Source organism: Carassius auratus, unplaced genomic scaffold (genome assembly GCF_003368295.1).
Source record: "Carassius auratus strain Wakin unplaced genomic scaffold, ASM336829v1 scaf_tig00215416, whole genome shotgun sequence".
Lineage (NCBI taxonomy): Eukaryota > Metazoa > Chordata > Actinopteri > Cypriniformes > Cyprinidae > Carassius > Carassius auratus.
The window spans coordinates 1,482,384-1,508,956 of record NW_020528079.1 but is presented as its reverse complement, the minus strand read 5'-3'; the positions used below and the strand labels follow the sequence as shown (position 1 = coordinate 1,508,956).

Genomic DNA, 26,573 nt, shown 5'->3' with positions numbered 1-26,573 from the left:
CTTGTGACAAACCGGAAGAGGTTTTTTTGGAACAAAAATACTCCTTCAAACGTGCAACTTAATTTTTGAAACTTTGTCCATGTTTAGCATGGGAATCCAACTCTTTAACAGTGTAAAAAACGCAGTATGCATGAAATAGCATTTCACCCCCCCTTTAACGAATAACATCCATCAGTAGCTATTTTTTTAAATGTATACTTTATGATATTTACATAAGAAACGCATCATGAAATTTCACATAAAAAAAGTTATCATCTGCGTATGGTTGCAAACGCTGGATGTCCGGAAGTAGACCGCGTGTGTGTTTGTGTGTGGAGCAGGTTGGCGTGATCGCAGTGTGTGCCCGGTTTGTTTTTGTTCTCGAACAAAGTGAGAGTCACGGAGCAGCGGTCGGCTCTGCAAGTGGAGGACGGACACTGTCGTAGCGTCTTTGTTTGTGTTTACAGTTGTCCTGTATTTGTTTTAACACCACAAAATGGGTCCTGGTTAAGGATTATTTGGGAAATAAAGAAGAATTCAGTTTTTAAGAGGCGAGCTGATGCGGCTCAGGGGCGATCGGCGGCCCGCTGCCGTGTGTGAAGCCTCGGGCTGAATTAGCTGCAGTCGCTGCGGCTCCGCTAACGGAGGAAAGGACACGCCGTTGCGACTCCTTATTACGGAAAAACAACGAAACCGAGTAAGATTTAATTAACACAACTGTTGTCATACCCAATATCGTAATAAGCCTTCACTTGTCCTGTAGGTATGCAAACGTCTGTCAGTACTGCTCCACCCGACCTTGCGGTAAAGTGTTTCGGCTCGTTAGCTCGTGGATAGCTGGGCAGCGCTTCTGTTCCCTTTAACTGGTAGCTAGCTCGTTCCTCACTCAACACAGCTAACAGGCGTCTCTTACAACCAGACAACAGAGTTAAGATATGTCACACTTCGTACGAATGATATTTAGCAGTATTAGACCAAAATTAACGTTAAGGTACAGTTTGTTAGTGACATGTTTGCATTTAAACAGAACTTGAGTGTGGAATCGCTACGTTAGCCGGGTTAGCAGCTGCGTCGTTAGCGGTCTTTACAGGTTTATAAGCTGTTTGAGTTCCCTTGGATACAGTTTACTCGTATGACAGCTGAAAAGGAGAGCAAAAGGAAAGGTGGGAATGATTAAAGTCTTAATATTTTCTCTTGATATTCGTTTTGCATTATGACAGCGAAGTGTCTTGACATTGACAGTAACCGGCATCGGTGGCTAGAATAAACAAACAGTAAGTTAAGTAACGTTAATGAAATCAGAAGGTTTGTTTGTTTCTCCGAACAGTAGATTATTAAATATTTTAGCATTGTATATATATGTATATAATGGCAGTTAAATTAACATCAATAAACATGATAACAACCACTTATATATCGAAATACAGACCTAGATTTTTGCTTTATTATTAACGTTATTATTTTTTTCTCTTCAAATCCTACACTCCACACACCGTTTTTGTTTATGTATATGGTATTTTACCATAATTGGACAGAGATTGATAATAAAGGCCACATTTGGCTGTAATCTTTGTCTAGCAGAATATTTATAATTAAAAAGAAAACACGAAATATGAATTTTAATAACTCAAGAATGCCTTCGAAGACAAAACAAAACTTCATAAATGTGAGGTCCTTGAATTTCAGAACATGCTGTTGTTCAGTGATGTAGGCACTCTTTTATATCCGATTACATAAAGAAGGATCTGAAAGTCTGAGACCTCTGAGAGAAGTAGATTTTTCTTTAGATTTACCCAGAAGTAAACCGTTTTTCAAAACAAAGATATTAAATAAAAGCAGATGTATTTATTTCATATTTTACTGTGATGTTTAAAAGTGCTAATGTCAGCATGCAATCAAAATATATTTGATAATGTATGGTTCATCCATGTATATGTCGCATTTTTAAATAAAAATACAAATTTACCTCATATTGTAATCAAAGTGTCCATAGCTGGATCATCTCTCTGGTCACGAATGACAGACTTCTCAAAGCATTTTATTCACTTAAACCCTGCCCCTCTACAATTTACTTATATCTTGTATTATTTTTTGAGTGCAGCGCCACAAATCTCAAAATCCAACTAAAAACAAATGGTTAGAAAATAGTTCAGCCCTTTTTTTTCTTTTTACAAATATCTGTTTCTTTTCTATAAATATCTTATGCTTGCGCACACACTGCAGTAAAACCGGCTCAAATTATGAAACTTGTTTGAAGCCAAAAGAGTCTGTTTACATCATACACTACTTTTCTTTTTTTTCTGTGTAATCTCTCAGCTCCAACTGCAGACAGACTTTCTTCATCTAGCGTAGACACCTCCAGACTCTAAATAGGGGGGAAATCTGTGCAAAAGTTGTGTAGTTTACTCTAGTAATACGTACATTTTTGTTGTTTTTTGTTCACAGTCTCCCTCCGATTCTCTTCTGGGAGTGCTCTCACTTGAAACGCCGCCAAGATAGCTGGACCGGGCAGGAAACGGCACAGTTCAGATCCAGACCCCTGTGGAAGCAGCTCCGGGAGCGAGGTAGGAGACGGCCGACCCATTAGCGGCAAGTGGCTGAAGATGGCCAGCAGCAGTACAGGCCCCAGCGAATCGGGCCGGAGGCGAGGTCAGAGAGGACCTGACGATGTGGTCAGCACCAGTAAGAAGAAGCAGAAGGACAGAGCCAACCAGGAGAGCAAGGAGGCCAAGCGGGCCACCTCAGCCACCGGCTCTGAGACTAGAAAAGGTGAGGAGGGGGTCATAGTTTGTAAACACTGATGAAGTAGGTCTGAATTGCTTTTTCTCTCTCAGTCCTTTAGCCCAATTAATCTAATACGCTTGAGTCAAAAGTATAGTGTTGGATAAAACATTTTCTGCAATGATATCTAATGTAATATGAACTGATAGGAAGCGTCTGTGGTGCAGTGTCCTTTTGACCGTTATAAAATGCAGTCTGGCCCATAACTGGAGGTTAAAGTCATTAAAAAGGTATGGTATAGTCCTTGTCCTATTTTCATGTGCAGAGTTGGGCTGGTTTCCAATCTGTTACGTAGTGTGGTAAACCGGGAACTGGAAAGTTAACAGACATTAACTGTGTGAAACAAACTGAACGTGTCGTGTGTAGTTGTTGTGCTATGCTAGTCAGTATTGATTTAGCTATGGCATTGCACTGCGTCCTTAGCTTGTCCAATGAAATGATTGTTGTGTGGCATTAGAAGCTTGTTTTGGTGGGTATTTGGTGAATCCAGTCTCATTTAGGCTGACATTACTGACAATCATCTTTTGGTAATTATCTTTGAACAAAACAAAGTACAAAAGTACAAAATACAAAGGTATTGAAAGTAAAACTACAACAGTTTGAATTATTATTACTATTATTATTATTATTATTATTATTATAGTTTTTTTTTTTATTGTCAGTTGTGTTAAAGGGATAGTATGCCTAAAAATCTAAATTCTGTCATTTATTCAGCTTAATGAAAGTCAGTGGCTACCATCTACTGTTTGGTTATATCATCCTTATAAGTATCTTTTTGGTAATATGTTGATATTTAATATGCATATATTTTCAGTCCAATGTTTTTTGTTTTACTTTCAATAAATGGGTTTTTATATGTCACTTTCACTATTTTAGGAGTGTGCGCATGCCAAAAATTGTTTTATTCAGATTTGAAGCTTGTGACATATAAACGCGCACAGCAAAACAATCACTATATTTAGTGTTCATGTGTTTATGATGGATGGATGCAGTTCTAAAACAGGGAAACAGTTCACTTCCACTATACAGCTTGGAAGAGCCAGGACAAGTTTAAATATAACTGTGATTGTATTTGTCTGAAAGAGGAATTTCAGATATCAGATAATGTCAGAGAGTGAGTAAATCATGGGCTAATTTTCATTTTTGGGTGAACTATCCCTTTAACGTCACAGAACCAAAAGAAGGCTAATTCTAAACACTGACATTTCTCTGGCAGTGTTTTCAGTTTACAATTACCGATGATGTTTGAGACACGTTACTACTGACTGTTGGCAAGCGTACATGAGCGTTTTGTTTGTTTAGTCCCCCTGTGCCAGCCTGTGTCTAGGGCTGTGCCCTTTCTGCTGAGTGTGTTTTGCCTCTGCAGTGCTGTGCTGAGCGCTCAAGTGTTGTAATCTAAGCCTGTGAGTCTCTGCTTCATTGAAGAAGGGCTTTGTCAAGGTCAGTGGAGTGGCTCTGCCCAGCACATGCCTGATAAGACTTTCCTTAGAGTATTCTTCACACTTCCTTCATTTACTCGCTGCCCTTATTGCCCTCTCTACATGCATTTGATATAGGTGTGCCATTGACTCCCTCTTGTCGAGGTGTCGCGTTTCGTCTCGGCAAGACGGGAAGACAGAGCACCATCCCTAAATTAACAGTGGGAGAAGCCTATGTCTGTAGTGCTGAATCCCGTCATGTAAGGGGGCCTCATGGGATACTTGCAGATGACATCACGTGGAATAGAAGCCCAGCTGTGGGGCGTGGTGGCTTTCTGATGACCTTTTAGATCTGTGTGTCTCAGCAAGAGAGAGAGTAACGGGACGGGGCTAGCTGTCACTTGACCCTGAAGCCTGATCCTTAGAGATAAACACGCTCTCTTTCTCGCTCTTTCCTGCTCACTCTGGCCTGTTCGCTAGCATGCACCAAAGTTAAACTCCGTAACAGAGCAGTTTGAAATCAAAGGGAGTCTGGCTTTCTGCTACGACTGGCTATCAGACTGTGTAGCATTATCATGAAATCAGGTTTGATTTTGCTTTATTAGTTTGTAGTAATCCTTTGTGTATTATCTGTACATAAATGTTATTTTGTTATCTCTCTGCTCAGGGAATAATACATTTAATTACAGTCAGTGTTATTAGGTCATTTGTTTCTGACTGATCCAGCCTACATAAATGTTCTTTTGTCTGTGTAGATTTGTTTGTGGACTGGAAGCAGAATGCTCACGAGGTGATAGTGAGGCTGAACTGTGAAGATGCTGGGGTGCTGAAAGTGGAAGATATCGATTATGCTTTTTCTGATTCTGCCTGCCACATCCGCCTGCCGGGTAAGGACATTATGTGTGCTTGTGTCTGATTTGGTCCATGGTGGTCTTTTATTGTTCAAATTATTTCTGATGGATCATGTGTTACTGAAGACTGGAATAATGGCAGCTAATTACTGCTTTGCATCACAGGAATAAATTACAATTTAAAATATATTTATTAATAACTATATAGCAAAATAATAAAATATAATCAAATTGTAATGCTATTTGACAATATTACTGTGTTTTGATCAAATACATGGAGGATTGGTGAGCAAAGGAGTCATCTTTCAAAGATATAAAAAAAATCTTAATGATACCAAATGTTTTAAAAAGTAGTTTTTATTCTGTGATTTGTTTTTTCCTCAGATGGCCGTGAATGGAGCTGCCATCTCCATGAAGAGATTGAAGCCTCCTGCAGTAAACTGCTTTATAAGGAGAAAATAAATGTTCTGCAGATTGTCATGCACAAAAGGATCCCCCTCAACACATGGCCCACCTTTGCTGTAAGAACACTGGCATGCTCTTTACAGTTTTATTTTGTGCAATAATTGAAAATGTAATTACTTAAAAGTAGGGGTATAATGGTACGTGTATTTCGTACCGGACCGTTTCGGTACAGGGCTTTCGGTACGGTGCATGTGTGCACCGAATGCAATATTTTGTTAGCGGAACATAGTTACATTTTCGTGTTTCCAAACGAACATATTAAGTGGCGGAAGTCTCTGCGTTCAACGCAAATCCCGCCCTGCAGCTGATTCTAAAGTTTTCAAAAGGCGTCACGCGAGTGTGAACATCACTACAACTAGGAAAAAAATTACCGTAATTCAAACGCAGCTCCCATCGGCATTTAAACAGACCTTTGCTCTTAATTCCGATCGGTCCAACGCAATAATGAAATCTGAGCAGGTCTAAAAACTGAAACTGTTGTTGATGCACTTTACACTTTGGAAAAGTTATATATTTTTTTAAATATGAGCAGGCTTACAAGCTGGGATTGGTAATGCTGCACTGTAATCAGTTATTTATTTATATTTTTCATTATATTTTATTATTTGATATTGGTTTGAGACAGAGTATTTTATTTAGTGGAGAACTTTGCAGCATTATTTTATTTCTTATTCATTTTTTTATATATATATATATATATATATATATATATATATATATATATATATATATATATATATATAATTATTTTTTTTTATTAAAAAGTGTAAACAAATTGTTAAAGTTTAAATTAATAAACAACCTGCAGTTTTATGTTTGCATTTCTTTCCATTACTGTACCGAAAATGAACCGAACCGTGACTTTAAAACCGAGGTACATACCGAACCGTGATTTTTGCATACCGTTACACCCATACTAAAAAGACATGGTTTATGTAGAGACATTTTAGCAAAAAAAAATAATAATATATATTATATATTGAATGTTTACTTCAAGTTTACTTCCTTTTTAATTATATTTGAATTAAATATTTATTTATTCGATACATAAATATTTAATAAAAATACTTTGTCATCTTAAGTATGTTTATTTTTGATCCATTGTCAAATTATTTCACATTGCTTAAATATTAATAAAAAACAATAATTATTATATCGGCTTCATATCGTCTATCAGCCCTGTGATTTCCAAGAAAACGGCATTGACTGTCAAAAAACAAATCGGTCGACTACTACAATTATTTTTGTCTGTGAAAGAAGAATATCAGATCTGTATGGTCATGCACATATGCAGCTTGTTTTCCTGGTCAGAGATCCCTCAACCAAGCTTTATTTATTTATGTTCCCCATTAAACAGAACAAGAAAAAGACAGAAATGGTAAACATCCTTCGAGAGAATGGCAGCAACCACCACCAGTCAATCACAGGGCAGTCTGAAAAATCTGGCCAAATCATTGAGAAAGTGCCCACAGGGACCTCTGCTGAGCAGAAGCGAGGTAAACCTGACAGAGGGTTGAAGCGAGGGATGAAAGGCAAACAGGTGGAGCTCAGCGAGAGCACAGTTGTAAAGGTAGCTGAGATTAAATCAAGTGCTAAAGCAGACCCGATCAATGAGCCCAGTGCAAAGCGCACCACACAAGCCTCCAGAAACACAAAGGAGCCCCAACTAGGTCCCTGCTCGACAAAGGAGACTCAATCCAAACCAGCAGTTAATGGAAAAACACATTCATTAGCTGTGAGCAGTGGTGACTCGGCTAGCAATGCAAAAGACAACAAGGTTCAGATGCAGGTCAAAAGTCAAGGACGCCAGGCATCACCAAGAGAAAAAGAGGTGGACAGGAGGCCAAAAATCAATGTTAAGGTGAGACTGATCATTCACTTGAAAGTCAAACAATCAGCAGGAAATAGATTGGTGGAAAAGAGTCTCTCACATCCTGTTGTCCATCCTCTGTGTTGTTTACAGGTTGAGGAAAATGAAAGTAAGACAGTTTCTTCAGTGTGTGAGCTGAAGGTGGCACAACAGGAGAGTTCTCCTCTAGTGAAAATAGCAACTGATGAGAGAGAAAACCGAAAAGATGAAAAGAAGCCACAGGTTGACGCCCAGATCCCTAAAATGCTTCCATCTCATGATTTGTTATCTGGAGCGCCTGTTTCATCAGCCTCTAAGAGAGAGGAGTCTCCTCAAAAGTGCTGCACAGAGGAGAAGAGAGACAAGTCCAAGGAGGATCCACAAGGAGGGAGCCAAGAAGAGGATACAGAAGGTCAGTTAAGAACAATTGTTGCATCATTTGTTCTTTCATCAGAGCACAACATCAGATTATACAGTACAGTTCAAAAGTTTGGGGTTGGCAAGGTTCACTCTCCGGCAAGAGATCTGTGCCATTTCTTAGTTCATCTCAGTGTGATATTCAGTAGTGTGAAGCCGCACCACTTGCTGTTGCTTTGCTGAGAGCACTGTTTTTCACACACATGCAAAGAAAGAGATAGAGCAAGCGAGAGAGTCTTACATACCATGCAGAATTGACATGCTACATGAAAACATAGCTTTGTTGTATTTTACTATCAAAATAACAGTTAATTTGGAATTCTTCAGCTTTTAAGGACAACCATAAGATATAGGCTTTTTCTCCAGTAGTGAGTTGACCTCATGCACAGTCATGCTGAACTCAGACTTGCACTTTGGGTGATCAATCGGTGACTGAAGGTGATATTGATCACCCACAGGGTTTGGAGTGGATGTGGGGGAAAGTTCATTCTGGATCTCCTATACTTGATCTACTGTACTGGATCTACTATACTTTATTTCTCATGATTGATTTGTGTTAAGGTCCGGAGCCAATGGTGAACTTGACGTTTGTCAAGAATGACTCTTATGAGAAAGGGACAGACCTGATGGTGGTTAATGTCTACATGAAAGAAATTTGCCGGACGACGTCCAGGGTGCTGTTTAGGGAACAAGACTTCACTCTTTTCTTCCAGACCAGGTGAAGGAGCCATCCACACACAGTGTCCAGAATAAAGATTCCAATTCTTACAATGACACTAATTATTGAAACTGTTCACAGTGATCCTAATTTTTTGCGCCTTCATCCGGATTGTGGATCAAACACTGTCTTTAAATGGCAGGTTAAACTCAGGTAAGATTTTCTGATGGGCATCCTAATCTCCATTGATCCACTGGTCAAGTGTATGTTTCTGAGGGTTTGTTCAATGGTCCCATCTTCTGATGTTTCAGGAATCTAATTCAACCAGATCAGTCCAGCTATGCCTTCACTCCGTCCCGTATCGACATCACCCTGAAGAAAAGACACAGTCAGCGCTGGGGAGGTCTGGAGGCACCTGCCACACAAGGTCTGCTGCCTGGATTCTGTTGGCTTTTGAGCAAACTTTCACCAGCAACCACACATTATTTTGTCTACATTTATGATACTATATAGCATTAGCTGCATGAGCAGTGTGTCCATGACTAAGGTTTGGCTGAATAAGAACAGCTAGTTCCTTGATCTTTTCAGAGAGCTCTGATGTGTGATAGGAAGCATACATGAGATAATTACTGTGGAAAAAGCAGGACTGTTTTTGTTTACATGTTGAAATGAGGGCATGGTCAAGAAAAGGAATGTGACTACAGGGAGTGATCCAGTAACTCAATACGAGTGTGAGACAGGGTCAAGCCAAATGTGCCAGTGCTTGTTAGGGATGCTCATATTGACCGTTTAACCGTTAACCGAAAGTAAGAATTTTGTCCGATTCTATCAGTTTTGCTGCATTATTAAAGAAAAATATTCTGTAGATATTTAACTCAATACCACACGTGCCTACATATTTTGCTGCAAGCACCTACACTTTCACTTAACTGTAGTAGTAAAGTCAATACAATGGAAAAAGGCAATATTAGATAAATCAGAGTGAATCCGTGGGTGAATGTATTCAAATTCTGAATGGGTTATATCCTAGAAAGCGTGCAAAAAGGTGTTCCCCCTTATTATCATTAAAAAGCTGTCACTCATCTTTTCATTCTTCACAATCTTACCGTTCCGTTATACTCAAGTCAAGTCACCTTTGTTTGTATAGCGCTTTATACAATTTATACTGGTTGTGTTAAAGCAGCTTTACAGTGTTAGGGGCCGTTCACATATCGCGCCTAAAAACGAGTGGAAAACGCTAGGCCCGTCGCTTTCTCCTTCTTTCCAAAGCGCTCGGGCAGTTGCGCCCGAGGCGTCTGCCTTTGCTAAGCAACCATGACGTGCTCTGTCCATGAAGACGCAGAAATTTCAGCAAAGGATAAATGTATGTGTCCTGCTCTAAATGGATTTGCAGCTCTAAAAATCGCTGGCAGTAGCTCTGCTACTAAATTTATTTCAAAATGGCAATCCATATACAGCTATGATCAGCTGTTCTTTCATCTTGGCTGAGCTTTCAACGTTGTTACGGGAGAGGATGAAGCTGATTGGTTAGTTCTTGTCACATGACCCGCGGTGCGCTTGCGACATTCTGAAAAGTTGAAATGTATTTAACTCGATGATATGTAAGCGATGAATGGAGTCTAACTTAAACACCTCTGATTGGCCATTGTGTTCAAGAAAGCAACAGATATGTCTGAGATTGACTACAATGCTCAGCGCTGCAGAAGCCTGTGTTTTCTGCCACGAAACAGGCTGCACTCCAGACTAGGGATGCACAATATTATTGGAACGTTATTAAAATCGACCGATAATGGCTTAAAATATGAGTCAGTCTGATATGAAAGATTATGCCGATATGCCTTGCCGATGAATAACATGCATATGCTCAGGGTGTGCTAGCACTATAAGATCACATCGGCAGATTCATTGTTTTGGATTGCCACATTTAATCAGAGAATGTAGCTAAAGAATGCCATGTTTGGTGTGTGATAGTCACCAGTTACTAGCACGTGCAGTCCCCCCGGGTCCTAATGCTCATCCGGTAAGGCTTTTTATTTACTGTGAATATTAAGCCACAAAAATATGACTTCTATATGAATCCTGCATGTTCTGTGTGTCTCTGTATGAATGAATGGGGCATAGGCAAAGTTTAATTTACTACACATATACTAAAGCACATCATCATGTCATATAAAAATAGAAACTTAAATGTCTTCACAGCAACCCATCAAAATAAAAGGTTGTTTTAACCTGAAGAAACTATGTTTTGATTTTAAAGGTCAGAAGCTATAGCTTACATGAATAAAAATCACAAACATGATGCTTATAAATTAAATAAATTTGTATATACAGTTTTATTCATTTTTGTGTAATATGTTTTCCCCGAAAAGGTAATGAAAAATTTAATACAAGGAGCTCTAAAAGATTTTCAGATTTTTCTTTTTACAGCTCCTTTGCTTTAGACCATCTACAAATCTTAAAACATCTACAAATTTTACCACTGCATCTGTTTGTGAAATAAAAGAGATTTGATTTATAGTTATTTTCAAAGCTTTCAATGTGCTCTCAGCATTGAAGAACTTAATTATTGTTTTTTTAATTAATAATTTTTAATTATTTAATTCTAATAAGTAAGGTTTTTTTTGTTAGAAACTAACCAGAATTTAAAAAAATAATTTGTTTCAAATCTCTGCACCAGAGAGAGTTGGTGTTGTTTCCAAACAAAAGTAAAAATATCGGTATCGGCATCGATTATCGGCCAAAATGAGCTGAAAAATAATTGCATATCCGATAACAAACAAAAATCCAATATCGTGCATCTCTACTCCAGACTATGCCCCACAGCAAGTTGACATGTTAATTTATTTCAAATAAAAGCTACATAAGTTGTGTTCTGAGGTAGACCTGCTATTTATTTTTATCCCTGACGAAAAACATTCAAATAGCATTTAAGGATTCAGAGTGTGTTTCCGTTTTGTCATCTTAATTGGTTATTTAAGTGAAAAATATGTAGTGTAGGCCTGTTTATTTTATTCTTTTTATTTATATTATTTTATTCTGTTTTTCTTTGTTCTCAGAAGTGCTGCAGGTGTGTGATAATTCAGATGCAGGTGCGTGATAATTCAGATATGTGTGAATTCAGGTTCTGTTGTTGCTGTATTGTTCTGTATCCTGCTGTTTGCACATGTAAAAAAAAAATATATATATATATATATATATATACAGACACACATATATACATTTTTTTATTATTATTGTTTTAGTGAGTTACAGACACTCGTCCATTCGATTATTTATTTAATACAAATTTAATGTTCTAATCTGATCAGTTAAAGGTTAATATTTGGATAACGAATGGTAGTTGTAGGTCGGAAAAATTAACTGAAATGAGCATCCCTAGTTCTTTTGTTGGTGCCAGGCTCCTGACCCACACTGCTCTACACAGCCTTCTCTCAAATAGAGCTGTGACTATCTGTTTATATACTGATATTGATTCTTCACTTTAGATCTTTAGTTTAAAATATATTTGTTTATATTGATGAATCTATATGAGAGAGAATGGCATCATTCCTCACATTTGGTTCAGATTCAGGTCGGAAAAATTGAGAAAGAATTCCAGTATAGTGATGTGTCTCAAATTAAATGTGTCATGATTGTTCAGTTGTGGTTATGTTAATTCACATCATATACACTTACACTACTGTTTAAAAGTTCACACGCATGTTTGTTGATATCTACAACACAATGGCCAGAAGTGTTTAAGTTAGGTCACTGCTCAAAACCCTGGAGTTTTTGTTCAGAATGCTGCCTGCTCATGCTAATCCTTTCTTACTAACAGCGACACAACATAAGAGATTCATCATGCAGTGTAGACAACTTTGATTTTAATGGAATGTTGTTATTTCGCGAACTGAGATGAGTGACCGCTTTTTTAGAGATTGTAAAGTGAGTGGATAAAAGAATTAAAGAATTGAATAAAAGTATTGTTTTTTATGTTGTCAAGAGGACAGATGGTCAGTTATATGCAGCAAAGTTTTGGAAATCACATATAATTGCGTGATTCCCTCCTGAAAATGCAATCGCCAGTGATACTAGCATGGAACAAGAATATAGCTTGTCAAAATGTATGCCAAAAATTTAAACGCAGACTAATAGATCACAAAAAAAATCGTAGCAATATATTTTTAGAAAATTCAAGAAGGGTCTGGCTGCAGACTTGCACTTGCACTCTCAGACTGGCATTCTCAGACACTTGTGCTTCCGCTAGCGACGTCACTTGCAGTCTTTATTTTTTTTTTAAATATATTTATTGATAACATTTTGTTTGAATCTTTCAACAGTTTACAACAGTAACCTGGTGGTGAAGAAAAGAAAAAAGAAACAAAATTGCAATGTCACTTGCAATCGCTACTTGCACTCTCCGCTACCTGTGACGTCACTTGCAATCAACACGTTCGTGCATGTTGCCAATGGAGACAAGACGCTGTGGTGGTGATTAAACGATTAAAACTAAATTAGTAGGTCTACTACTATACACAAAGTCTTTCGTTAAGCGTTTTCCTCCTGTAGAAAAAAAACAAACACTTAATATGGCATAATGTATTAGGATACGTTAAGTTCAATTAAAAGACCAAATTCGATATATAGTTATTATTTAATGTACAACAAGGCAAGCAGATGGCTATGAACACAATGCGAACGCTTAATGAGGCCTAATAACAGACTAAGATGATAAAGACAATTCAGCATGCATAGCCTATATGTCTTGTTGTTGACTCAAAGTATATACACACCAGCAAATATGAACGTGCATTATGAAATGCATTAAGTGATTTTAAAAGGATCAACTCCGTTCAGGCAAGCAGACGAGTACAGAACGCAGTGCGTTAAGTTGTACATTAAACGTTTTCCTCCTATAGAAAATCATTATAAATAAAACACATAATGTAGCTTAATGGACAAAGACAGTGATATAAACAAGTTGTAGAGAGTTTATTCTATATGGAAAAATGCTTAATGCGAAACTTTGCGCGTTGCGTTTATTCACCACCACAGCTTCTTGTCTCCATTGGCAACGAGCACAATTTGTGTCGATTGCAAGGTAGCAGAGAGTGCAAGTAGCGATTGCAAGTGACATTGCAATTTTGTTTATTTTTTTCTTGTCTTCGCCACCTGGCTACTGTTATAAAATGTTGGGAAATTCAAACAAAAAGTAAAAATAAATAAATAAAAAATAAAGACTGCAAGTGACGTCACTAGCGGAAGTGCAAGTGTCTGAGAATGCAAGTCTGAGAGTGCAAGTGCAAGTCTGCAGCCAGACCCTCTTGGAAAATTCCATTCCAATTATATCTAATAGTAATTACTTGTAAATAATCTTAAATGTCTAATTGTACATCGCTGTTTTTGTTATGGTGAAGCCATTTTTTTTTTTACTAGAATAAAGTCCATCTGATTAGTGCAATTAAAATGTATGACCCCGCAAATCCATTAATTACAACCACTACAAACAACAAATGAATTGTGATATTTATCGTATCATTTTGTTTGATGCATAAAAGTAAGTTTTAATATTGAAAAGTAAAATACAGAGAGTGATGCATGTGCAATGTGCATAGTTCTGACCTAATTAATATAACATCTTAATCAGAATATGGTTAGTTTCTATCAATATTGAAAAACATTAAATGGGTCTAAAGTGATTGTAAATGCATTAATAATGGTGTTAAAATATTTCTGTTTCTAACAAAAAAATAATAATTTCTATTTGTTAAGAGATCCTGAAAAATAAATAGCAGTTTTCACAAAAATATTTGTATTATAATCAACATATTAGACTGAATTCTGAAGGTGACACTGAAGACTGGAGTAATAGCTTCTTAAAATTCAGCTGTGGATCACAGAATAAATTACATTTTAAAATGCATTAAAATGGAAATCAGATATTTAAAATTTTTTATATTTCACTTTTACTGTTTTTACAGCATTTTTGAACAAATTAATGCAATCTTGATGAGCATAATAGCTGTAAATAGTGAGCGTAATATTACAAGCCATGATATTTAGGTGCTAACCACAAGCTCTGTTGTCATCTGTTTAAGGTGCAGTGGGGGGCGCCAAGGTTGTTGTGCCCTCCAGCCCTTCTACACTTGAAAAGAGCCAGCCAGGAAGCAGCCAGCATGCACTTCCCGCTAAAGAAGAACCACGAGTGGGAGAGGAGAAAGCCAAACCCCCTCGAACCCCAGAGGACTCGGGTCTGGATGCCGTGACCCCACGCTCAGTCTCCGAACACATGTCCCTCAAACAGGAACCAACTGTTGTTACAGTGAGTGCATGTTTGTTTGTCACATATGATGAGCTAGTGTGCTATAACTGGTCTCAGGACTGTTAGTTAAGATTTGCCCTTTCTTTATCCACAGCCCAAGCCCACCTGCATGGTGCAGCCCATGACCCACACTCCTCCTGCAGGCAGTGAGAGAGCTGAAGAAGTGGAGGAGAAGAAAGTGTGTCTCCCCGGCTTCACTGGACTGGTCAATCTGGGAAACACTTGCTTTATGAACAGTGTGATCCAGTCCCTTTCCAACACACGGGAGCTCAGGGATTATTTCCATGGTCAGTGGTAATTTGATTGATGAGAATTGCTTCTTTGTTGTATGTTTGTGTGTTCTACCCAGGAGTGTGGTTTTGTGGTGTATTATTTCCAGACCGGGGGTTTGAGTCCGAGATTAACTGTAGTAATCCATTGGGCACGGGTGGACGGCTGGCCATTAGCTTTGCTGTTCTGCTTCGAGCGCTGTGGAAGGGCACTCACCATGCATTTCAACCCTCCAAATTAAAGGTATCCATTCAGCAGCAAATCTCTCCTCTTATACAATATCTTTCAGTTTCGAATATGTTATTCTGTAAGTAACACATAATAACAGGGTGTTGTTTTTTTCCATTTCTTTTCATAGGCTATAGTGGCCAGTAAGGCCAGTCAGTTTACAGGCTACGCACAGCATGATGCTCAGGAGTTCATGGCTTTCTTACTGGATGGGCTGCATGAGGACCTGAACCGCATCCAAAACAAACCATATACAGAGACCGTTGATTCAGATGGCTGTCAGGATGAAGTGAGCTCTTGTTTTTGTCTCAAAACAGACTGCATATACTGCATCCTTGGATATGTAGCAGAGTGTGTTGCTAAATAAGCATGTCCAATAGAGTCCAAAAGTCTGAGACTACACTGGCAAACTGAGATTCAGAATTCATATCTGACAGTTGACAAAGCATTATGATGTAAAATTAATAGGAAAGATTCTGTGCTGTCATTAATCTAATAATTGAATATGGGACATTTGAGCGTTTAAATTCAAATACCAAGACAATATTTTAATATTTATGTTTCATGTGAAGTGATAAGATAAGGAGGCTTTTCCATGATAATAATTCTTTGAAAATTGTTTTTATTTATGATTGGCAGGTTGTTGCAGAAGAGGCATGGCAGAGGCATAAAATGAGGAATGATTCCTTCATTGTTGACCTCTTTCAGGGCCAGTACAAGTCAAAGCTGGTGTGTCCTGTGTGTTCGAAGGTAATACATCAAGAGCTATGATTCAAATTCATAAAGTCAGTAAAAACCATCAAATTCTGAAATGTATCATTTTCAGTATCTCTTAGCAATATGGTTGTTGGAGTTTTCTCATCAGTGTTTTTTTTTATTAAGGTTTCCATAACCTTTGACCCCTTCCTGTACTTGCCTGTCCCCCTACCTCAAAAGCAGAAGGTGTTGACTGTGTTTTATTTCGCTAAAGAGCCTCACAAGAAACCAGTCAAGGTACACAAAACAACTTTCTGAAGTTCTTGAGTAAGCCTGTGCACAAAAGGCTCAGACTGTTCAACCTCATTTAGCTTGATATTCTTTTTTTTTATATATATAAATATTTGACCTAAACATTTTGTTTGTGTAGTTTTTGGTCAGTGTGAGTAAAGAGAACTCGAACACAGCTGAAGTCCTGGAGTCAATATCTCGCAGTGTGAGGATCAAACCAGAGAACCTGCGGCTGGCAGAGGTATGATGATTCTGTTCTGAATATGAGTTTTTCTTGATTATCTAGTTATAATTGTTGGAAGCCTCTTTCACAATTGAAAATAACATTTGGTAAAAAATCAACCAGATCTACTGATGCGTGCCTTGTGACGTTCATAAAAGTTATTAAGTATTAAAGTCATAAAGAGAGTGTTCCCTCAATATTTTCTTCCAGGTGGTGAAGAACAGGTTCAACAGAATCTTCTCACCGCCTCAATCTTTAGACACAGTCTCGCCCAGTGACCTGCTCTTCTGCTTTGAGGTGTTGTCTAAAGATCTTGCCAAAGAGAGAGTGGTGTTGCTGAAGGTCCAACAGGTACACCATTTTTGTCACTCTTCTTATTTTCCTAGGTTTAGTTGATGTTCTTGCTATGATATAATGTATTCATTGTGTCTTTGTATTGATCTTCAGAGACCTCTGGTTCCAAACATCCCAATCACAAAGTGTGCTGGCTGCATGAAGCCTCCTGCCTCTGATGACGAGAAGCTCAAGCGCTGCACTCGCTGTTACCGCGTCGGCTACTGTAATCAGTGAGTTTACATGTATTCATTAGAATAGATGTGTTGTGCTGGCTATGAGATCATGCTTGGGATTTAGAGACTTTGTCTTGGCTAGTTGGTGTTAAGTTTCTTTCCTCTGATTATAGGGCCTGCCAGAAGAACCACTGGCCCAATCACAAGACCACATGCCGGCCCAATGTGGACAATATTGGACTGCCATTTTTAATTAGTGTGCCTGAGTCTAGGTTGACTTGCTCTCGCCTGACACAGCTTCTGGAAGGCTATTCTAGGTATGATTATCTTCTCGCCATGCATGTGATTCGTGGATAAATTGCAATGTTTAACCATCATAAAGTAAAAGCTTATCATTTGTACTCGTACACGTTCAAGTGATTTTAAATCATTCTAGCACAAGTAGAGGCAAAAGACAGCTCAACTCTGTTTGGATGTGTATTAATTGAAAGAAAACAACTGAGAAACTGAAATGTGTTTAATTATATTGGATCTGTGCTTCAGGTCTTAAAGGGACAGCAGCCTATAAATACCTGCTGCTGTCTGTCATTAATGTTAATCAAACGACAGAACAGCTTTAACAAAAGTGTATATATATTTAATATATATACAGTGAACACTGTGCACTGTACCTTATTACTTTCCACACCTGAATATTCTTTTATTTATAACTTGTATTGTATTTATCTCTGCTTGTGTATCTTTTTTTTTCTGTGGTAGTGAAGAAGTGCTTAATGTGTGCTTTAATAAATGGAAAACAAAGTTAAATTGCTTGTTTTATTTTATAATTTATTTAAACTTATTAGCTGTATTTTATAGAATTGTATTATAGCATTCTTTTCATTTAGATTTACACCAGTTGTCTATTTTATATGCATACTTTTATAGCATTAACAGCATTTTATTTATTGTTTATTTAATTTTTTGTCTGTGTAGTTATTACAGCATTTATTTATAGACTATTTGTTTTAATTGGGATGTTCTGGTATAAAAAGTAAAATCTTTTAACTAGGAACCAGCAGCACTGGTGTTAACCCTTCATTTCTGTGTGCAGGTATTCTGTCAATGTGTTCCAGCCACCTTTCCAGTCTGGTCGGACGTCTCCAGAGGCCAGTCTGTCCCATGTTGACCTGGACTCCATGGCGAGCAATGTTTCAGAAGGTCAGGAGCAGGAGGAGGAACCGTCACCTGCAGGAGAAGCGGAAAGCCAAGCCCCACAAACTGAGACCGCATCTGTGATCTCCGCAGCAGGTGGGGACACTCTCTCCACACACACCAGTGACTCCGGGTGCTGTGAGCTCGCCACCAGCTCCCAAGACTCTTTGGTGGAGAAAGAAACCTCATGTGAAAAGGCTTTAAAACCTGAAGGTAAGTTGGTGTAAAAATCTATGCCAAAGTCTTTGTTTGTTGTGGAGTAATAGTCAATTGCTGTTTGTTCATCGGTAGCTGTAGTGACCGGGTATCAGCAGCCTTCGGAGTCAGCCACTGGAAGTGCGTCTCAATTCTACATAGCAGTTCTGGACTCAAGCCAAAAGGAGGACAGAAGACTTGAGGACAAAGGTCAGTCAGAGGTTTTTTGGGTGGATTTGTTTTCTAAAATGCTTGTTGGAGCTGTGTATCTTTATCATCCTGGCGCCCCCTACAGGTGATGCGGTACTGGAGCTGCCTGATGACTGCACGCTGGAGCTGGTGTGGAAGAACAATGAGCGGCTGAAGGAATATGTGCTGGTCCGCTCTAAAGAGCTGGAGTTTGATGAGGACCCTGGCTCTGCTACAGAGACATCCAGGGCAGGACACTTCACCTTAGAGCAGTGCCTGAACCTCTTTACCAAACCTGAGGTGCTGGCCCCTGAAGAGGCATGGTACGGACAGACGTGTCAGTTTCAAAGTGTGTTCAATTGACATCATAAATGTGACTGGCCCACATGTATCTTCTCTTGTTGTGGTTCAGGTATTGTCCTAAGTGTCAGCAACACAGGGAAGCCTCTAAACAGCTGCTGCTCTGGCGTCTTCCCAACGTGCTTATCATCCAGCTCAAGCGCTTCTCGTTTAGGAGCTTCATATGGAGGGACAAGATTAATGATATGGTTGATTTCCCAGTCAGGTACACTGAACTGTACTCTTGTCTCACTGGCGGTCACTAGCACAGGGCTTCAGAAGTTTGGCATCTGCCAGATTTATTTTAATGTTTTTGAAAGAAGCATTTTATGCTCACCAAGGATGCATTTATTTGATCAAAAATACAGTAAAACAGTAATGTTGTGAAATATTATTACAATTTAAAATAACTGTTTTCTTTAATATACGCAAATATATTAAGTGTCACATGACTCTTCAGAAAGCATTCTAATATGCTGATTTTGGAGTGTGAAAAGCAATATTTTTCAGAACTTTTTGTAAGATTGTTTGATGACTGGAAAGTTTAATATAACAGCATTTAATTGAAATATAAATCTTTTATAACAAATATCTTAAGGCCCAAGTATACTTGATTTTATTTTTATTTATTTTTTTACAAGTACGCTAATGTATGCGCACAGTCGAATGTGTAGAAATTATGACATTAATCCGTTCTCAGTTGTTCGTGACACTGCAAAAATAATCCTGATAGTTTAGGTGGAGTTTAACAGCAGTATGGACTGTGAACCTGTCATTTGGCTAAATAGTTTTGTTTATCACCATGTTTGACCATATAATGGACGTTTTTTCTGTCTTCATCAGAAACCTGGACCTGAGCAAGTTTTGTATTGGTCATAAGGGTGACATCCAGCAGCCCCCCATCTATGATCTCTACGCTGTGATCAACCATTATGGCGGCATGATCGGAGGACACTACACGGCCTACGCTCGTCTTCCCAGCGACAAGAACAGCCAGCGCAGCGACGTTGGTATGAGTGAGCTCTTCTAGATCAGTAACATCTCACCGGCTATGATGTGAAACATCTCACTGTCTGTCATTTACTATTTCAGGCTGGCGTTTGTTTGATGACAGCACAGTGACGACGGTGGAAGAGAGTCAGGTGGTCACACGTTACGCCTATGTGCTGTTCTACCGCCGCAGGAACTCTCCGGTAGAGAGGCCGTCTCACTTACTGGGGCCCCGTGGAGCCGAATCCTCTGCTGCAACCGGCGGTGCTGCCAGTCAGGTGAGCTCAGCTCCTTCTCAAGTCACTGCAGCCCAATGGAAAAACTGTTTAATCTTAGTGGAGCAGCTATATACTTGTTCATTAAAGTTGCAAGGGGTTGGGTAACATTCCTAGTAGATTCTCAAAATGGAAAAAAAAGCTGTTTCTCCATCGTTCATTTTTTAATGAGCCGTCTCTCAGAATTACTCAGACAACATCAGCTGATTATAATTTAATTAGGCGTTTCATGAGTGGTTATGTTCTCTTGGATGTTCTGAAATCTATCAGTCATGACGAATAGATGAATCACAATGAATATTGAGTTGATTTGATGAGTTGTGTTATGATCTCCTGACGCTTTCCTGATTATTGCTCTTTGTTCATTACTTTTGTGAATGTCAAAAGGTGAAAATATACAGAAATGACATTTGCACCTTGTTTTTGCACAGTGTTCTTTGCATTTCTAACTAGGGCTGGGTATCGTTCAATAATTTTCAAAATCGATACTGATACCTCGACTTCCATTCTGGTTCCTGAACGATACTTTTTTCAATACCAATTTGATGAAATCCGTTTTAACAAGATTGCATTACACATTACCTTACAAAAACTTTGGTTTTCTTTTTTCAGCTTGTTGAGGTTTTTACAGACTCAAAGACTCATCTCATGAGTCACTGCACAAAGGAACCAAATGTAACCAAGAAAATAAATCCGTGCTAATAGTTTTAATAAAGTTGAAATAGTTTTCATTTCCCACAACTTTTAGGCTACATTTTACACTTGCGTTTTCGTTTCAAAGTGCATAGCTTAGACCGAATCCTCATTTCTTCCAGCGCTGTCTGTCTGTTTTCTCTTCTGCGATCGCTGTTTTGCCTCATTATCTGCTCACATGTCAATCATATTATGTGTTCATAACACGCCTTTTTACTGATGACGAACATCCATTACACTTCCGCGTTCAGTTCTGTACATAAGAAACCCAGAAAAACATTTATAGGGATGAAACATGAAGCTAATAAACACGATTACGGCAGTATATGTTTTGTACTGTAAGTGATTTTCATGAGATTCTGCCTGTTTTCATAACAATACAGGGTTTAAGCAGGAATAGTGATTAGCTTGATATATAGAAGGCTACAAATAACATTTTTAAGCAACATTATGTGGTCAGACCCTCATTATATCACAATCGGAAGTTATCACAAACACTCGATGGTGGTTTAAAGTGAGTTTTGAGAAAGTGTTGTATAAATCACATCAAGTTTGCTTGCATGCTTATTGGTTCACTGAAGTTGATGAGATTAACCATTTAGGTATTGATTTTTTGTACGAAACGGCAACATTTTTCAATACTCTGTATAGAGGCAGTTCAAGGTCGGTGTCTAAAAAGTATTAAAACTCGATACCCAGCCCTATTTCTAACCAGAAGTTTCTTCACATCTTGTTCTCAGCTCTGTTGAACTTAACTATCATAAAACTTTGAAAGTGATTCAGTAACATCAGCATCTTTTGAAAGAATAGATTATGAAGCACACAAACAAAGTTAAACATTTGGGGGAATATTTTGCATCAGTGGTCCATCCTTAAAGTTCAAGCTGGTGATTTATGGGTCCAAGGAAACAATTTATTTAATTTAGTGCATCAATGTATCAATCACAGGCTGTGTACATTGATTCACAAAGCTATGATTTGAATATTAAATGCTACTCTTGGACACGAAGAGGCTTCTTGGGGTCCTTTTGCATGCTGTTTTGCTTACCCATCCACCTGACTGTGAAACTGGAGCAGTGAGCTCTCTGATACACAGTGTAATTGGTGTTCTACGGTGGAATGATGAGGCAAGGCCCTTTCCCAGAGGCTGACACAGGTTTCAGCCAATCGCAGGCGTCTCTGATATGGCAGGAACTGGAGGTGGATGAAGAGGGGCAGGCTCTTTTCGGAGCCTGTTCTGCCCTGGTCTGCGTGGAAGAAGAGCCAGGATGAGATCGGAGGAAGAAGAGGAGGGCAGGGCAGGGCATTCTAACCGCAGAGGAAACCGTATCTCAGATTACTCTGATGGCGAGCGTCTGAGATATTTCATCATGGGCACTGTGGCAGCAGTCCTAGCCTTGCTGTTCAACCTCATCTGTCCTTTGTTGTACTGGTCCAACTGAGCTTAATTTACTGGTCACTGTTAATCATCACTCTTCTCCTAGCTTCTTAAATGTTATTTAGCTTGGGAGTCACACAGCCTGATATACATACCTGCTTTTCAGGGTTTTTTTTTTTTTTTTACAATGATGTCCAGAATGTTTCATAAACACTCAGGAAAAATGTACTTCATATATGCATTTAAGGTTGACACATCCTCAGAGCAGTTAGAAGGACGCCACCTTTTTAGCCAGACTTGAGATTTTATTTTAGCTCTATGAACAATCAATAAATCAAAACTTTTATTAAAAATATTTTAGGGATCTAAAAAACAAAGATTTACTCGGTCATGTTGTTCCAATCCTGTATGACTTTATTTTTCAGAACATAAAAGATGATATTTTAAAGAATGTTGGTAACAAAGCAGTTTCCGTTTCCATTGGATGTTTTGCTCCATACAATGGAAGTCAACAGGAACTAAAGCTGTTTGGTCACCGGTGTTGTTCAAAATAACACGTTTTATGTTCATACAGGTTTAGAAGGACATGAGGGTTAGTAAATAGTGACGGAATGTACTTTTTTCTTTTAGTGGACATTCTCTTTAATATCTGCTAGTCAGCATTGTGTATCTGACCCCGTTCTGAACCCATTGTGTAACACCCAGTTAATGCAATCGATGAAATCAGGTTCTGTCTTGAAATGTCCTTTACTTTTTCTTGTTTATTGTCATATTATAGAAGTAATATCATCTGTCTGTTCTATTTCATGTTGACTTTTAATATAGACTGGCAGAGTCATAGTCCTTATATTTTGGGGTGAATCTTGCTACTTTATTTCACAGTTTCATGCTCATACTTTTTTATTTTATTGTATTTATTTTAATTTCTTATATATATTTTTTTATCTTACTTACTCATTGTAACCACTAAATGATTTTCTTCTGTCTTAATGAATTTTTGCCAAAGTGTCTGGCATGTTTTAAGATGTTTTTCATTTGGGAGTCACACTCATTGTCTTCATCATCAAGAGAGACCCGAACACTTTTCTTAACTTTCTTTTTTTTATTTTTTATACAGTAAAACCAATGTAATAAATGAATAATATGAAATACTTTGTTTTTCTTTTTCTTTTTTTTTCTTATTTCCAATTGTTGCAATATTTCATGTTAAAATAGAGACAAGACCTTTAATTATAGTGGATGAATTACTGATTTTATATCACACATTGGCAAAAATGTGCTGTTTTATTCATTTGTGTGTGTGAGTGGGTGTGTTTTGCACTTTTGATATTTTAATAGTTTAACCCTTTCATTGCTGTGTCCTTTTTCCTGCATTGTGGATAAACTGTTGATTTGATTTTACACATTTGCAGAAACATTTGTCACTCTTGATGTTTCAGAGTGTCACCTCTTCATTGATCTGTACTGTATTTTCCGTACTAAAGCGCACCGGATTATAAGGCGCACCTTCAATGCATGGCCTATTTTAGAACTGTTTTCATATATAGGGCGCACCGGATTATAAGGCTCATAGAATAGAAGATACTGCAGTCAAACGTTTGACTGGGTTTGCGTTATGCATCCACTAGATGGAGCTGTGCTAAAGGGAATGTCAACATTTTGACAGAGCGGCTTGATCCATATATAAGGCGCACTGTTTTTTGAGAAAATTAAAGGCTTTTAAGTGCGCCTCAGTGTGGAAAATACGGTACTTTTTTATGCATCAAGGCTGTTATGTAGAATCTACATGCAAAAACTTATGTATTTTTCAGATTTGTTCCTATTTATTGTACATTTCCTATAACATCCCTTTTTGACCACTTAGCCTTTTTGAATCATTCCCTCAATTTTATTTTTGTTTACATAGCAAGTGCCATAAAAGTCACGTTTCAAGTGTCATACCTTTCAGATGAAGTTATAATTTTTAATTCAAGATCATTGAGTCCGTAGCGACCAAAAACTGATTACCATTTTGTGAGTCTGCGAGGCAGATCTCCTCAGTAATATACTTCTGAGGTTTTCTCCCCTCTACTTGGCATCATTGATTCAAAGTCTAGTTGCACGTGCTGTAAATTGAGATGAGATCCACATATTGTAAAATAAATGGTATGAGGGTTTTTGGATATGTGGCTGTTACAAAAGTCTCGGGGATGCTGGTGCTCCATACAGATTGATGTGGCTGTCCACACTATAAAGCCTGATATTTGGCTTCTGTGAGTGTCTCAGATCTGGACACAATGACCAAAACAATCTCATCAGGTTGTTCTTATACCTCACTAAGGTCATAGGTCAAGATTATGTCATGATGGGTGTTCCTGTTTGAAATGTTACTGGTTCTAATTAAAAGGTAAATCGCTGGGCACTGGACTGCTTTGTGCATGCATGCATGCATGCATCATTTAAGCAGTACTTGAATATATTTGCGATGTAAGTGCTTTTTATTTAAATATTATCTTAAAATGACAATATGTTCATGTTATTTATGATGCTGCACAAAATGTCCCAGCAATAATTGAGACCATTTTAAATGCTGCTCAATTGTAATAATGTATAACGCTCTAGATAAACAATAAATCATTCAAGAGGACCGGAATCACTCATTTGAAATAGTCGAATACTTCAACTTTCTTTGTGTGTGTGTGTTGGCATCCAAGACTTGAAAGATGCATAAAGTTTCTCCCCTTTATAATGGTGGTTTATTTTACAGGCTTCTAGCCAGAACCTGTTTGGGACAGACCTGGACCCAGATGGACCGCCTCGGTTGAGCACAGAAGTGACCTCTGACATGTTTGCACACTCTGGAGAATGTGCCGCCCCGTCCTACAGCAGCATGGAGGAGGTGGATTGAAACTTCACCCAGTCAGGGAGACTTGCTTTTTCAAAAAAGAGAAAAATGGACATTAGTACTCGCAAGTGAATCTAGCATGGCTAAGGTGCTCAAATTTGTTTTTTGTTTTTTTACATTTGCAGTGTGGATATAAAGGCCACATTGCATTTCCAATGCAATGACTGTTGGGAGACGGCTGATTAAAGATGACATGCAGTGTTGATGCTTACAGTAAAGACTAATCCTCCAACACATTCACAAATAATTCTGTAATTCTGGAAGGTGCACACAATTGAAATACACTGTCATAAGAAGAAACGCACATGTCTCTAAGTTTTTTTTTAATGTATATATGTAATCATTTTAACAGAAATTATGCCATTCACAATTTCACATGGTAGGTTTCTAATACAATGTTTATCTTGCTTGAATTTACACGAGGTGTTACTTTGGTAAAAAAAACGATCGGCGAGTGTGAACAGCATGGTTGGTTTAGATGCACAGAAGAGTTTGGTGTTTGTTCTCACTGAAATGTCTCCTGGCCTGATGTGTTTCTATGTAAACAGTCTGGAGGTGTTGTGTTAAAGTTTTTGCAGGTGTTGTAGGTGAGGTTTTAAGTGTGAACAAGGCAGATTGCTTGAGTTGTTTTCCCCCTTTCATACTCAGGCCATTTCTCAACTTTCTTTCTCAGACAATCTAGTGATTACAATTCTTTTGTTTTACTCCATGTCAGATCCTGTGGAAATGCAAAAGCTTGATCGATTGAGATGCATGTTGACCTACAATTACCCTAAGTACTGTGTATCATATATCATCTCTCCTGTTTTTCTAAGTTGTGAGTAGATTGCTGTTTTCGTGTTGGACTGCATAGCAAGCAGGAACTGGGGGATTTGATCGTAAGAATGCTGCTGTGAATAAAACAAATGGATAATATAAATAAAGGCCTTTTTTGTGTAACAACTTAAAATGTTACAGTTGTTACGTGCATGTTTATTTGTCAAGTTTCACAGCAGGTGAACCTCATGAAAATTGAATGAAAAAGCAACCAGGTCATGTTAAACTCCAAAATCAAGTGTGACGTGTCGGCTGTATAAATGAAATGAATGGGAAAGTCCGTAACAAAGCAATGCTTTTAAATTTGTTTTGAATAATGTCTATATATCAGACAACTCTGAACAGACATACACAGAAAATTAAGGGGTAAGACTATAAAATATAAAATACACACCGATGGAGAAAGACTGAAATGTTCAAATATAATACTATATATAATCTAGATACTGGGATGTTTCTTATTTTCACTTCAGTCACGTGGTTTGTTTGTGGATTATTGTACTTTTTGGACTTTCATTCTGATGACATTCACTGCAGAGGATCCATTGGTGAGCAAATTATGGAATGATCGATTTTTCTGGTGAAGAAATAAACTTCTACATCTTGGGTGGCCAAAAAGTGAATACATTTTCATTTTTAGATGATATATGACATGTTCATGTACTCAAAGACTCTTATGCTCAA

General features: G+C 38.1%; 1 protein-coding gene across 6 annotated transcripts; it reads left to right on the top strand.

Moving 5' to 3' along the window:
- The first annotated feature begins 292 nt into the window (after positions 1–292).
- LOC113094727 (ubiquitin carboxyl-terminal hydrolase 19-like) lies at positions 293–26,507 on the top strand. 6 transcript variants are annotated; one of them, XM_026260363.1, is made up of 27 exons: positions 293–676; positions 2,425–2,748; positions 4,934–5,065; positions 5,414–5,550; positions 6,852–7,355; positions 7,458–7,755; positions 8,322–8,478; positions 8,560–8,631; positions 8,730–8,845; positions 11,475–11,507; positions 14,502–14,719; positions 14,814–15,006; positions 15,099–15,232; positions 15,348–15,506; positions 15,857–15,967; positions 16,100–16,210; positions 16,344–16,445; positions 16,638–16,778; positions 16,875–16,993; positions 17,110–17,253; positions 18,030–18,343; positions 18,422–18,535; positions 18,621–18,837; positions 18,927–19,079; positions 19,697–19,863; positions 19,946–20,121; positions 24,936–26,507. In XM_026260363.1, exons 2-27 carry the CDS (start codon positions 2,583–2,585, stop codon positions 25,074–25,076), a joined length of 4,329 nt encoding a protein of 1,442 aa, XP_026116148.1. In that variant the 5' UTR covers positions 293–676; positions 2,425–2,582; the 3' UTR covers positions 25,077–26,507. The 6 variants fall into 6 exon arrangements, with proteins under 6 accessions (XP_026116148.1, XP_026116146.1, XP_026116150.1 ...); XM_026260361.1 differs by having other exon boundaries at positions 14,496–14,719; XM_026260362.1 differs by lacking the exon at positions 293–676 and adding an exon at positions 700–1,142 and having other exon boundaries at positions 14,496–14,719.
- Positions 26,508–26,573: the final 66 nt, after the last annotated feature.

Excerpts from the sequence above, each read along its gene's own strand:
- LOC113094727 (XM_026260361.1), top strand. The coding sequence starts at position 2,583 with ATGGCCAGCAGCAGTACAGGCCCCAGCGAATCGGGCCGGAGGCGAGGT. Across the intron at positions 16,211-16,343 it reads CTCACAAGAAACCAGTCAAG|TTTTTGGTCAGTGTGAGTAA; the intron begins GTACACAAAACA and ends TTGTTTGTGTAG. Across the intron at positions 16,779-16,874 it reads TGTTGCTGAAGGTCCAACAG|AGACCTCTGGTTCCAAACAT; the intron begins GTACACCATTTT and ends ATTGATCTTCAG.